The following is an 11931-nucleotide window of genomic DNA, read 5'->3' as shown; positions in this document are numbered from 1 at the left end:
ATGGAACATCAAGGATTGCTGATAACATTTATGGATGATGGATCACTGGAGACTGAAGAGTTGTCCAAGAACATTGTCAGGAAAGATGAGAGGCCCCTGTACATTGTTACCAATGAGAAGAGCCGGGACTATGTGCTGCAGACAGCTGCCTGGAGGGTAAGTATTGTCTGTCAGGCAAAAACTAGGAAATTGGGGAGTAGTAGATAAGGAAGACAACTCCTTTATAGAACCTAAGACTCGTCCTGTCATGTAGAAGGTTCACATATAATATTTAGAGGCTACAGATGAAGCATTATCTTATACCACATTAGGCCTTTAATAGTTCTGGATACTTCGCCCTTACAGTGGGGGAAAAAGTATTTAGTCAGCCACCGATTGTGCACGTTCTCCTCCTTATAAAGATGAGGCTGTAATTATCATCATAGGTTATAACCTCAACTATGAGAGACAGAATGAGAAAAAATACATAAAATCACATTGTCTGATTTTTAAAGAATTCCCATAGACTTGCATTGAGGGGCGTGGCCGTGACATCATGAGCGGGGCGTGGCCATTACATCACGAGCCTCCGCCCTGCATCGCCAGTCATCCAGCAGGGAACGGAGGTCTCTCCGTGCACTGGATTTCTGGGGTGCTCTAGCCGAGATCGCGGGGGGGGGGGGGGGGTCCCCATTGGCGGGACCCCTGCGATCAGACATCTTATCCTCTATCCTTTGGATGTCTAGGGGCGGAGTTCCCCTTTAATAGATATGTGACAATGGGTTCTGTAAACCAGACGACCCTTTTTATGGCTCCGCCATAGAACTTGTCATTGTCAGGTAGTTTCCCGTCAGTGTTGTGAACATCTCTGTTCTCTTCTATCGCTTAGGGAAATGTTCCAAAATGGCAACATAAAGACAATAATTACAATTAGATCTACATGGTTATTAGTTGCGTAGGAACATTATCACAGAGACGGCAGAACTGAGCAGATTGGTGTGTGTGTCGAAAAAGAAGAAGAGGAGCGACACCAGCTAGAGTTTTATGAAAAGAATTTGCCGTCTGTATAGTCTGGAAGATATAGGGACCAACACCAAAAATGTCCTTGGTTTAAAGAAAACCTCTTATGATCTTGTAAAATATTACAATCCCCCCAGGTCACTGCCCCCATCATGATAAACCACCCCCCGCCTTTATTTTTTAATTTTTTTAAGTTTTCTACCTTGATTTTGCTTTGTATTTTCTGCTCAGTCTCAGTCAGATTCACAGACAGGGAAGGGGGCGTTCCCCAGCAGGCCTGACATCATCTGAAGCCATACAGGGGAGAACTTCCTCCCTCACTCTGCTACACACAGCCCAGAGCAGTTCAGTGTGAGATGAGCTATGATTGGCTAAGGCTGTACACACCCCCACAGAATTTTTCTGATTTTGGACTTCTGCCAGGCCAGCAGGAGTCCAAAGTCTGTGCAAGAGATGGGGGGGAAATGTGCTCTGGACAAGTAGGGAGACACCTAGTGGCAGCTTTTTTAAACACAAATAAAACATAGAAAGCTTCATTTTTTTTTTTTAAACAAAGTACATTAGAAAAAAATGTTTTTACCATAAAGAGTGCAATAGCAAAAAATTTTTTTAATGAGAGTGTCCATTTAAATGCTAAAATATGGACTTAGACAGGGGTTAAGTCCTGGTAAAAAAAAAGTGTGGGAACTCACCCAAGATTTCCACTCAATAGTTGGTCCTGCTAATGGGAACAGTGTACCTGCTGTGGAAAAAGTGCAGGAACTCCGTTCCCATGCGTTCCTGCAGGACTTGAGCCCTGGACTTAGAGCAGGGGACATTTTCGTATGTGATCTCTGCTGCTGCCTTTGTGGATCGGCAAACCTCAACACTTGGTGGGAGATGGTGGTTGGTTGTGGTCATGACCTCCAATGGTGACAAGGACATGGCCATGAGAGACGGCTCTATTTCTGTTTTTCTATGGGACTCTCCCTCTATATAAGTGGTCTCAAACTGTGGCCCTCCAGATGTAGCAAAACTTCAACTCCCAGCATGCCCGGACAGTCAAAAGCCTGTCTGCCTTCTCCAGAGGATCCACACTGTCCCAAAAAGGTAAATCAAGGCTTCCCTTTCATCTCATCTCTTACCAGTAGTCTCAAACTGTGGCCCTCCGGATGTAGCAAAACTTCAACTCCCAGCATGCCCGGACAGTCAAAAGCCTGTCTGCCTTCTCCAGAGGATCCACACTGTCCCAAAAAGGTAAATCAAGGCTTCCCTTTCATCTCATCTCTTACCAGTAGTCTCAAACTGTGGCCCTCCGGATGTAGCAAAACTTCAACTCCCAGCATGCCCGGACAGTCAAAAGCCTGTCTGCCTTCTCCAGAGGATCCACACTGTCCCAAAAAGGTAAATCAAGGCTTCCCTTTCATCTCATCTCTTACCAGTAGTCTCAAACTGTGGCCCTCCGGATGTAGCAAAACTTCAACTCCCAGCATGCCCGGACAGTCAAAAGCCTGTCTGCCTTCTCCAGAGGATCCACACTGTCCCAAAAAGGTAAATCAAGGCTTCCCTTTCATCTCATCTCTTACCAGTAGTCTCAAACTGTGGCCCTCCGGATGTAGCAAAACTTCACCTCCCAGCATGCCCGGACAGTCAAAAGCCTGTCTGCCTTCTCCAGAGGATCCACACTGTCCCAAAAAGGTAAATCAAGGCTTCCCTTTCATCTCATCTCTTACCAGTAGTCTCAAACTGTGGCCCTCCGGATGTAGCAAAACTTCAACTCCCAGCATGCCCGGACAGTCAAAAGCCTGTCTGCCTTCTCCAGAGGATCCACACTGTCCCAAAAAGGTAAATCAAGGCTTCCCTTTCATCTCATCTCTTACCAGTAGTCTCAAACTGTGGCCCTCCGGATGTAGCAAAACTTCAACTCCCAGCATGCCCGGACAGTCAAAAGCCTGTCTGCGTTCTCCAGAGGATCCACACTGTCCCAAAAAGGTAAATCAAGGCTTCCCTTTCATCTCATCTCTTACCAGTAGTCTCAAACTGTGGCCCTCCAGATGTAGCAAAACTTCAACTCCCAGCATGCCGAACAGTCAAAAGCCTGTCTGCCTTTCCAGGGGATCCACACTGTCCCAAAAAGGTAAATCAATGCTTCTCTTTCATCTCATCTCTTACCAGTAATCTCAAACTGTGGCCCTCCAGATGATGCAAAACTTCAACTCCCAGCATGCCCGGACAGCCAACGGCTGTCCGGGCATGCTGGGAGTTGAAGTTTTGCAACATCTGGAGGGCCACAGTTTGAGACCACTGCTCTATATCATACAAACTTTAGTAGACATCTTTGATCTGTAGGAGGCCTAGGTCAGGATCTTACTATGCTGTACCATGATGAAAGTTATGCCCCATGGCAAAATCTAAATTTGGTCCATCCATAGGTCTTCCGCGAGACCCGTTCCCACTGCGGAGAGTTTTCCGCCGCTAAAATAGTTCCGCGCAGAGAAAGAACATGTTCATTCTTTGCACGGAAGTCCGCGAGCACTGCATAGCCATCAACGGTGATGGCGCAATACCGCGGGGTCCTACTGCCGGCTGCCAGGCTGAGTCTCCGCGAGATGAATTCCGCGACATATCCTTAGTGTGACTATAAGCTTGTATTGTTTATCTCACTAACTGTGATGTCCATTTAGGAAGCCAAGGACATGGAAAGCAAAGAAAACGTGGGTAAGGAATGTTCTTCCAAAAGAAAACCCCCGACCTGTAGGGTCTGTGGCAGCTCTTTACCACATGACGATGGACAGAAGTTAAGTAAGGACTGCCTGATCGAAGACTCGCCAGATCCCACCCACAAGACGTGGTCCAAGAAAGTTATAGATTGGGTTGAAGACTATGTTCAGTCATCTTTGAAGGAAACAAAGGATCCTCTAAGGGTTAGTGACTGGGACGGAGCTGTGAGGATTCTGAGGGCATCTAATTCTTTGATAAGGAAATTAAAATCTAAAGATTTTAGAAGGGCCGGATGTTACTTAAAGGGGTATTCCAACCTGTCTGTGCTCTGAATCAGCCACAAATCTCTTAATAGTGCGATGATCACGCTCAAAGGGGTACTCGACTGGAATTATTTATTTATTTTTTATTAACTGGTGCCAGAAAGTTAAACAGATTTGTAAATGACTTCTATTTAAAAATCTTAATCCTTCCAGTACTTATCAGCCGCTGTATGCTCCACAGGAAGTTCCTTTCTTTTAAAAAATTTCCTTTCTGCCTGACCACAGTGCTCTCTGCTGACACCTCTGTCCATTTTAGGAACTGTCCAGAGCAGGAGAGGTTTGCTACGGGGATTCGCCCCTACTCTGGACAGTTCCTAAAATGGACAGAGGTGTGTGTCAGCAGAGAGCACTGTGGTCAGACAGAAAGGCAATTCAAAAAAGAAAAGAACTTCCTGTGGGGCATACAGCAGATGATAAGTACTGGAAGGGTTAAGATTTTTAAATAGAAGCCATTTACAAATCTGTTTAACTTTCTGGTACCAGTTGATTTAAGAAAAAAAAAAAAATTTCAGCGGGGTACCCCTTTAAGTTTTCGTGAAATATCTAATGTTTTCATACCTCGTCCAAGGCATTGAAGTATTTCACTCTTTTTCGGCAGCAGAGAGATCCTTTTTCTTCTCCATACTGATTGAAAATGGTGTCTGATTAAAGGGGTACTCCTGTGGAAAACTTTTTTTTTTTTTTTTAAATCAACTGGTGCCAGAAAGTTAAACAGATTTGTAAATTACTTCTATTAAAAAAATCTTAATCCTTCCAGTACTTTTTAGGGGCTGTATACTACAGAGGAAATGGTTTTCTTTTTAGATTCCTCTGATGTCATGACCACAGTGCTCTCTGCTGACCTCTGCTGTCCATTTTAGGAACTGTCCAGAGCTGGAGAAAATCCCCATAGCAAACATATGCTGCTCTGGACAGTTCCTAAAATGGACAGCAGAGGTCAGCAGAGAGCACTGTGGTCATGACATCAGAGGAATCTAAAAAGAAAACCATTTCCTCTGTAGTATACAGCCCCTAAAAAGTACTGGAAGGGTTAAGATTTTTTAATAGAAGTAATTTACAAATCTGTTCAACTTTCTGGCACCAGTTGATTAAAAAAATAAATAAATAACGTTTTCCACGGGAGTACCCCTTTAATAATGTGGAACACCCCCACCTTTAGTAGTTTTTTCCTTATATTGGGCTCACCTGGCAATATAATTATCACTCCGTTGCTCCGCGTTTGGAACAAACTGTTCCGAACGCTGGAGCCTGCGCCGGGAGCTTGTGACGCCATAGCCCCGCCCCCTCATGATGTCACACCCCGCCCCCTCAATGCAAGTCTATGGGAGGGGGCGTGACGGCCGTCACGCCCCCTTCCATAGACTGGCATTGAGGGGGCAGGGCGTGACGCCATGAGGGGGCGGTCCTATGTCATCACGAGCTACCGGCTCCAGCGTTCGGAACAGTTTGTTCCAAAAGCTGAGCAGCGGAGTGGCCCTTTAATCTTCGTGACACTTAAATATAATTTGCATTATAATTTGGAACAGGGTGTAGTGTTTACAATGTTAATAATGTTATATTTATTATGTTATCTTAAAGAAATGGGCCGAGTGGCCCATTTTTCCCCATAACATGTGTCCGGGATTTTGTGGGGTAAAGGGGGATGTTGCTTAGAGGAGGTTTTCTAAGGAAAAGGGGTTCACATCTAATGTCCCTGCAGTCATGTGGAACAAAACGAACGTCAAATTGTCATTTAGTAGAAACTATGCCCCCGCCCTGTACAGATATATAATGGTTTATTACAGTACAGTGATCCCTCAAGTTACAATATTAATCGGTTCCTGGACGACCATTGTATGTTGAAACCATTGTATGTTGAGACCAGAACTCTATGGAAACCTGGTAATTGGTTCTAAAGGCACCAAAATGTCATCCAAAAAATAGGAAAAAGTGAGGATTAAAGAAAAATAAGTAAATAACTAATATAGATAAAGCAAATCCTAACATATAAAAGTAATAAAGATCTGCTGGAGCTGTAATCACTGTCTATGTCAGTGTTTTCCAAGCAGGGAGCCTCCAGCTGTTGCAAAACTACAACTCCCAGCATGCCCGGACAGCCAAAGGCTGTCCGGGCATGCTGGGAATTGTAGTTTTGCAACAGCTGGGGCCACCCTGCTTGGGAAACACTGGTCTATGTAGAGGACAGGAGCTTCTTTGGGGTACTCACAATGTCCTAAAAAAGTTATGGAGTCGCCCTCACATGGTGTCCAAAGGAGCAGCTAAACCTGGTACAGGTAAAGAGTACAGAACATGTAATACCTCCCTGTACTGTAGGGGGCGCTACCAGACACCAGTCAGTGCATACACTTCAGTAATACAGGTAAAGAGTACAGAACATATAATACCTCCCTGTACTGTAGGGGGCGCTACCAGACACCAGTCAGTGCATACACTTCAGTAATACAGGTAAAGAGTACAGAACATGTAATACCTCCCTGTACTGTAGGAGGCGCTACCAGACACCAGTCAGTGCATACACTTCAGTAATACAGGTAAAGAGTACAGAACATGTAATACCTCCCTGTACTGTAGGGGGTGCTACCAGACACCAGTCAGTGCATACACTTCAGTAATACAGGTAAAGAGTACAGAACATATAATACCTCCCTGTACTGTAGGGGGCGCTACCAGACACCAGTCAGTGCATACACTTCAGTAATACAGGTAAAGAGTACAGAACATGTAATACCTCCCTGTACTGTAGGAGGCGCTACCAGACACCAGTCAGTGCATACACTTCAGTAATACAGGTAAAGAGTACAGAACATGTAATACCTCCCTGTACTGTAGGGGGTGCTACCAGACACCAGTCAGTGCATACACTTCAGTAATACAGGTAAAGTGTACAGAACATGTAATACCTCCCTGTACTGTAGGGGGCGCTACCAGACACCAGTCAGTGCATACACTTCAGTAATACAGGTAAAGTGTACAGAACATGTAATACCTCCCTGTACTGTAGGGGGCGCTATCAGACACCAGTCAGCGCATGCACTTCAGTAATACAGGTAAAGAGTACAGAACATGTAATACCTCCCTGTACTGTAGGGGGCGCTACCAGACACCAGTCAGTGCATACACTTCAGTAATACAGGTAAAGAGTACAGAACATGTAATACCTCCATGTACTGTAGGGGGCGCTATCAGACACCAGTCAGTGCATGCACTTCAGTAATACAGGGGTTTTACCAGTGAATGCCCATTCTGATTGGTCAGTTCTTCCAGCCATTGACACAGATCTGGACTGTCTGTAACATTGTATGTTGAGTCTGGTTTCAACTTACGATTGTCCAGAAAAGACCATTGTATGTTGAAACTATTGTATGTTGAGGCCATTGTAAGTTGAGGGATCACTGTATAGGGTTATGTGGTGTCCCAGTACCTTATTGCATACCGTACCTTGTATAGTGGTCCCCAAAGTCAGAGTTACTACGTTCAGGTAGGGTCCCACAGGTGGGACAGCCCCTAGTCGCCTCTTTTGTAATGTTTAAATGTATATATTTAATATAATGTATAGTATGCTTACCTTGGTGGCGTCGCACCAATGTTAAGTCCTCTATAGTATGTTGGAGGACCTTTTGAAGGTCCTTGGGTCACATGATTACCCATAACTCTCTGTACAGAAGATTGACAGTTGTATGGACCAGTGAGCTCTAGTCCAGCCCCTGCCCATATAAGGGAGCTGTAGCCAATCATCGCTCTCTTGGGTTGCTGCTCTCATGGATGCCGGACTAGCAGGACGGATCTGCGCAACTTACAAAGACACGCTAGGCCAGAAACCTGCCGGCCTCAGCACAAAACTAAACCGTGAGTTAAAATCTCAATCCCCACTAAAGCTAGCGTGATTACATGGTGTCCAAAGGAGCAGCTAAACCTGGTACAGGTAAAGAGTACAGAACATGTAATACCTCCCTGTACTGTAGGGGGCGCTACCAGACACCAGTCAGTGCATACACTTCAGTAATACAGGTAAAGAGTACAGAACATGTAATACCTCCCTGTACTGTAGGGGGCGCTACCAGACACCAGTCAGTGCATACACTTCAGTAATACAGGTAAAGAGTACAGAACATGTAATACCTCCCTGTACTGTAGGGGGTGCTACCAGACACCAGTCAGTGCATACACTTCAGTAATACAGGTAAAGTGTACAGAAAGAGTACAGAACATGTAATACCTCCATGTACTGTAGGGGGCGCTATCAGACACCAGTCAGTGCATGCACTTCAGTAATACAGGGGTTTTACCAGTGAATGCCCATTCTGATTGGTCAGTTCTTCCAGCCATTGACACAGATCTGGACTGTCTGGACCGAATCTAAACCCCTAAATTCAGTGGAACAGAGCAACAATCACCTTCCTATGCTCAATAGACTCACGAGGCCCCAACCACTTGTCAAGCTCTGTTCCTGTTCTTTACTGCCTAAAATCTTCAGTAAAAGTTCCAACAAGTTTTTGCAAATCTCCGGTTGTGGACAATCAATTATTTCCGATGTCCCTATGGCTTTTGGGAAGGGGGGCGGTAGGACAAGCATACAGAGAATAGCCCTCACCCTGGCGTCACGAATAGAAAGGGGTTAAGAAAGCACCCTTTAGTAACCGCACAGCTAAACCCCATATGCCCTACTCCCCCCAAGCTACCACAGTTAATTAATAATCATTTCCATGTTGATTGTGTTTACAGGAGACGAAGAAGACGGCGCAGCATCGAAAGTCTTTCTGCTACGGAATCTCCACGAAGCTATTTTCAGTTTTGTCCGACTTTGAGGTCAGCATTATCCACGTACATACATGAAATGATACCAAATTGGGGCCAACAAGCTGATCGTGGGGAGGGGGGGGGTACATCTACTGGGACCCTCACTGATCCTGAACGATGGACAATTGGTGAGTTCATCCATTTTTGGGAGCCCCATAGAGAATGACCGGGGTGCTGACCAAGCATACATACTGTGCTTCAATCATTCTGGGAACTTTGGATCGATGGGGGACCCAGTAATCGGACCCCCCACAGATTAGCTTGTTATGGCCCATCCTGAGATGAAAGTACCCTTTAAAGGGGTACTCTGGTGGAAAAGTTCTTTTTTTAATCCTTTCCTGACCCATGACATACATGGACATCATGGGTCTGCTCCCATTCTATAACGCGGGGCCACGGCGGGTCGGACCCGGCAACGGCCGGGACCCGTGGTTAACAGCGTGCGGCACTGACCACGGTGCCGTGCGCTATTAACCCTTTAGACGCGGCGTTCAAAGTTAAAACGCCGCGTCCAAAGGGAAAGTAAACTAATGCCGGTTAACTCAGGGAGCTGTTCGGGATCGCCGCGATGAAATCGCAGCATCCCGAACAGCTTACAGGACAGCCGGAGGGTCCCTACCTTCCTCCATGCTGTCCGATCGATAAGTTGTCCGCACGGTAGTACCCCTTTAAAGGGGTACTCCGCCCCTAGACATCTTATCCCCTATCCAAAGGATAGGGGATAAGATGTCCGATCGCGGGGGTCCCGCCGCTGGAGACACCGGGTGCAGTGCCGGAGACTCATGACGTCATGGCCGCGCCCCTCTCGTGAATTCACAGCCACGCCCCCTCAATGCAAGTCTATGGGAGGGGGCGTGACACCCCCTCCCATAGACTTGCATTGAGGGGGCGTGGCCATGACATCACGAGCGGGACATGACCTGATGTCACAAGCCTCCGCCCTGCATCGCCAGTGATCCTGAAAAAGAAAGGAGAAAAAAGGGGGACCGCGCCTCGTGTATTACCCCAGGGTATATAGCCGTAGGGGGGGTTTTATGGGAGTGGTCGCCAACCCGTGTGGGTGGGCGCTCACCTATTGAAGATGAAATGTGCGCTTAAGTGGGGTATATGAAGGAATACAGTGTCCCAAAGAAACAAATGGAGGTAGGTAGTATTAATAGTACCAAGAGGTACTGTATATTTATTAAATGGTACCAATGACGCGTTTCGGAGGAGCACCCTCCTTCCTCAGATTGGCCCACTGGAACCTCGCTATAACACAGCACTGCCGGTTCGCAGTGTGAACGGGCATGCTGGGACCTCTTGTCCTTGCAGCTCCTTCTTTTTTATTGATGTGGTATATATTAAATGACTATTCTTCATTGTATTATATATATATATATATTATTTATCTCCATGTTTTTTCTGCACTGTTTGAGTTTTAACTTTTATGTCAACCCCGCACACAGGAAATGGGTATCCGTGTATTTTTCCTATAAATAAGCTGTTTGTTATCTTGTATGTATGCCAATCTGAGGAAGGAGGGTGCTCCTCCGAAACGCGTCATTGGTACTATTAATACTACACGGAACAGCGCCTGGCATCAAGGTCTCCTTTTCCTGATTTTCCATTCACCAGTGATCCGGGACGGAACGAAGATCGCTCCCTGCACCCGATGTCAAGAGATCCTTTGGATAGAAGAGTGGTCTCCAACCTGCGGACCTCCAGATGTTGCAAAACTACAACTCCCAGCATGCCCGGACAGCCGTTGGCTGTCCGGGCATGCTGGGAGTTGTAGTTTTGCAACATCTGGAGGTCCGCCGGTTTAAGACCACTGCTATATACTATACTATTCATAGGTTGTCCGGGCATGCTGGGAGTTGTAGTTTTGCAACATCTGGAGGTCCGCAGGTTGATGACCACTGCTATATACTATACTATTCATGGGCTGTCCGGGCATGCTGGGAGTTGTAGTTTTGCAACATCTGGAGGTCCGCAGGTTGAAGACCACTGCTATATACTATACTATTCATAGGCTGTCCGGGCATGCTGGGAGTTGTAGTTTTGCAACATCTGGAGGTCTGCAGGTTGAAGACCACTGCTATATACTATACTATTCATAGGCTGTCCGGGCATGCTGGGAGTTGTAGTTTTGCAACATCTGGAGGTCCGCAGGTTGAAGACCACTGCTATATACTATACTATTCATAGGCTGTCTGGGCATGCTGGGAGTTGTAGTTTTGCAACATCTGGAGGTCCACAGGTTGAAGACCACTGCTATATACTATACTATTCATAGGCTGTCCGGGCATGCTGGGAGTTGTAGTTTTGCAACAGCTGGAGGTCCGCCGGTTGAAGACCACTGCTATATACTATACTATTCATAGGCTGTCTGCGCATGCTGGGAGTTGTAGTTTTGCAACATCTGGAGGTCCGCAGGTTGAAGACCACTGCTATATACTATACTATTCATAGGCTGTCTGGGCATGCTGGGAGTTGTAGTTTTTTGCAACATCTGGAGGTCCGCAGGTTGGAGACCACTGCTATATACTATACTATTCATAGGCTGTCCGGGCATGCTGGGAGTTGTAGTTTTTTGCAACATCTGGAGGTCCGCAGGTTGGAGACCACTGCTATATACTATACTATTCATAGGCTTTCCGGGCATGCTGGGAGTTGTAGTTTTGCAACATCTGGAGGTCCGCAGGTTGATGACCACTGCTATATACTATACTATTCATAGGCTGTCCGGGCATGCTGGGAGTTGTAGTTTTGCAACATCTGGAGGTCCGCAGGTTGAAGACCACTGCTATATACTATACTATTCATAGGCTGTCTGGGCATGCTGGGAGTTGTAGTTTTGCAACAGCTGGAGGTCCGCAGGTTGAAGACCACTGCTATATACTATACTATTCATAGGCTTTCCGGGCATGCTGGGAGTTGTAGTTTTGCAACAGCTGGAGGTCCGCAGGTTGGAGACCACTGCTATATACTATACTATTCATAGGTTGTCTGGGCATGCTGGGAGTTGTAGTTTTGCAACAGCTGGAGGTCCGCAGGTTGGAGACCACTGCTATATACTATACTATTCATAGGTTGTCTGGGCATGCTGGGAGTTGTAGTTTTGCAACAG

General features: G+C 46.3%; 1 protein-coding gene across 1 annotated transcript in view; it reads left to right on the top strand.

The window, feature by feature from the left end:
- LOC130294974 (uncharacterized) overlaps positions 1 to 11931 on the top strand; it is a 27124-nt gene continuing 15193 nt past the window's right edge. Inside the window, exons 1-3 of the mRNA XM_056545131.1 lie at positions 1 to 156; positions 3663 to 3902; positions 8745 to 8843. Coding sequence (XP_056401106.1) covers positions 1 to 156; positions 3663 to 3902; positions 8745 to 8843 — 495 coding nt within the window. The remainder of the gene's footprint in view (positions 157 to 3662; positions 3903 to 8744; positions 8844 to 11931) is intronic.

The sequence above is a fragment of the Hyla sarda genome, chromosome 11, assembly GCF_029499605.1.
Source record: "Hyla sarda isolate aHylSar1 chromosome 11, aHylSar1.hap1, whole genome shotgun sequence".
Classification (NCBI taxonomy): domain Eukaryota; kingdom Metazoa; phylum Chordata; class Amphibia; order Anura; family Hylidae; genus Hyla; species Hyla sarda.
The sequence above is the reverse complement of the archived record's forward strand: the minus strand, read 5'-3'. Positions and strand labels throughout refer to the sequence as shown.